At 42.5% G+C, this 2,220-nt stretch overlaps 1 protein-coding gene across 1 annotated transcript in view; it reads left to right on the forward strand.

Annotated features, from left to right (window-relative positions):
* The window catches only part of lrrk1 (leucine-rich repeat kinase 1), a gene marked incomplete at its 3' end in the record, with an annotated part of 56,793 nt that overhangs the window by 40,286 nt on the left and 14,287 nt on the right, over positions 1-2,220 (forward strand). The window contains 3 exon segments of the mRNA XM_005945724.3: positions 305-417; positions 739-953; positions 1,348-1,512. Coding sequence (XP_005945786.2) covers positions 305-417; positions 739-953; positions 1,348-1,512 — 493 coding nt within the window.

Below are 2,220 nucleotides of genomic sequence, written 5' to 3' on the forward strand. Positions count from 1 at the left end.
CCTGGCGTCCTGACTCCTCCTTGCCGTAGCATTTGTGTTGCCCTCTTTTTGCTCCACACATGAATCCAGTTCTCCTCCTACAGCTGTTTCTAGTTGTTTCATCCAAACAGCAAATTTCTCAATGTCATTTATTCTGAAGAATGTTTTTTCTATATATTTGGACTTTCACAGGGGGATTCAGTGGCCCATTAGGTTCTATCGTTGATGTTTCTCATCTATCTATCTACACATTTATATACGTATGCATGTGTATATATATGTGTGTATATGACTAATCTGACTAATGTAGTTTCTCTGGAATCAGTAATCCTGGAATCCGGGAGCTTCCAACAGAGCTTGGTCAGCTCTCCAGTCTGTGGCAGCTGGACATCGAAGACCTCAACATTACTAATGTTCCACATGAAATAAGAAAAGAAGGTATTTCCACCTGCATTTTCTGTTCAATGACTGTGCCTAATCGAGGGGTTTGTATGTGCCGGCTTCTTTTTTTGTTTTTTTGTTTATAGTCTGTTGTTCATAACATTTATATTGGTTCTTACCTCATCATATATTGCCTTACAAACACATGCAAGGAGTAAAAAATTACTTTTTTAAAAAATGTACATGAACAATTAAAAAAGTTAGCATAAGTTCTAAGCATTGCATTTAAAAGTAAATTGAAGTGTGCTGGGTTTGTTGCCAGCTGTTATTTCCTGTCATTGTGAGATGTGATCATATTCTCTAACACTGGTTTCGCAGGTCCTGCATCGGTCCTGGCTTTCCTCCGGGCACAGCTTCGAAAAGCAGAGCGTTGTAAACTGTTAAAGATGCTGGTGATTGGTCCACCACGGCAGGGCAAGTCAGCCCTCCTCGAGGCTCTGCAGACTGGCAAAGCCTCCCCCTTCACCCCAGCAGAATGTAGCATCTCCACCTCTGTCTGGGAGCTGGATAAACCTAGTGGAGGCAAGAACAAAGTGAGGGAAACAGACATTACGTAGTATTTATGCACGCACACACAGATATTTCTATTAATCATTTTATGACCCTTATATGGTCTAAATTTTAGAGATAAAAGAATCTACATAGTGCACTGTGGTCAGGGACCCCTGCAACTACTCGATTACGCTCTTAAGCAAGGACAAACATCTCTCCACTCAAAGTCAGTTTGCATCTTTGTGGAGAAGGATTCATACTGTGCTATGATTAGCTTAAACACTACCATGAAAGAAAATCATTTCTGACATGACAAGAAATTCTTTGGACTGTTAAACCAAAGGGGTTGGGGTGGGTACAAAAATACATCATCACCTATTCTCAAATTCAGTTCATGCTTTAAAGTTGACCTAGATCTCATTTTGCTGCCCACAGAAAGACTCTGTGATTTTCAATGTGTGGGACATTGGTGGTCAGGCCAGCATGTCCACAGTGAACCAGTGTTTCTTTACTGATAAGGCTTTGTATGTGGTCATCTGGAACCTTGCAATGGGAGAGGAAGCTGTGGCCAACCTGCAGACATGGCTGCTCAACATAGAGGTAATTTTTTTCTTTATTGCAATAGTGAGAGATATGACAATTCACACAGGATGTTTAGGCTGGAGGTGCATGAGGGAGATTTGTGTAAAAGTGTGGATGTCATAGAGCAGCAATATGTAGGAACATGTGTAATCTCTGCTGAGCATGGCGTGGAAGTCCAGAGGTCGAAATTAGATACCCCTTCCGAGGGTAGCTGAGAATAACCAGACTAAGATTCTGTGGGACTTGCAGATCCAGATGGGCAAACTGGTGATGGCTAACCAACCGGACATAGTAGTAGTGGTGGACAAGCAGAGGAAGAAGGGTGTAGTAATAGATATAATAGCTATACCACGTGATAGCAACAGCAGGAAGAAGGAACATAAGGGCTGAGAGAGGAGCTCGAGAAGATGTAGAGGTGAAGGCAACCGTGGTAGTCGGCACACTCAGGGCCGTGACCTCCTAACTGGGCAAGTGGATCCCCTGGTGAGATCCTCCCCATTTTTATTTTCTAAAAGACTCAAGTCGTTGGGTATAAGAACCTGATGAGCTTTCTGTAATAAAAATATGTGTGTGGTAAGTAGGGATGTGTATCGTTTAGGTTTTATCCGATACCGGTGCCAAATCGGTACTTTTGAAACGGTGCCGGTGCTTAAACGGTGCTCAAACCGGTGCTTAAAGAATGGAGAACACAAAATTGGTCCAAAAACCTCTCATGTTCAGCTGGTT

This window comes from Haplochromis burtoni, unplaced genomic scaffold, assembly GCF_018398535.1.
Source record: "Haplochromis burtoni strain Fernald_Lab_line unplaced genomic scaffold, NCSU_Asbu1 Contig_450, whole genome shotgun sequence".
Taxonomy (NCBI): Eukaryota; Metazoa; Chordata; class Actinopteri; order Cichliformes; family Cichlidae; genus Haplochromis; species Haplochromis burtoni.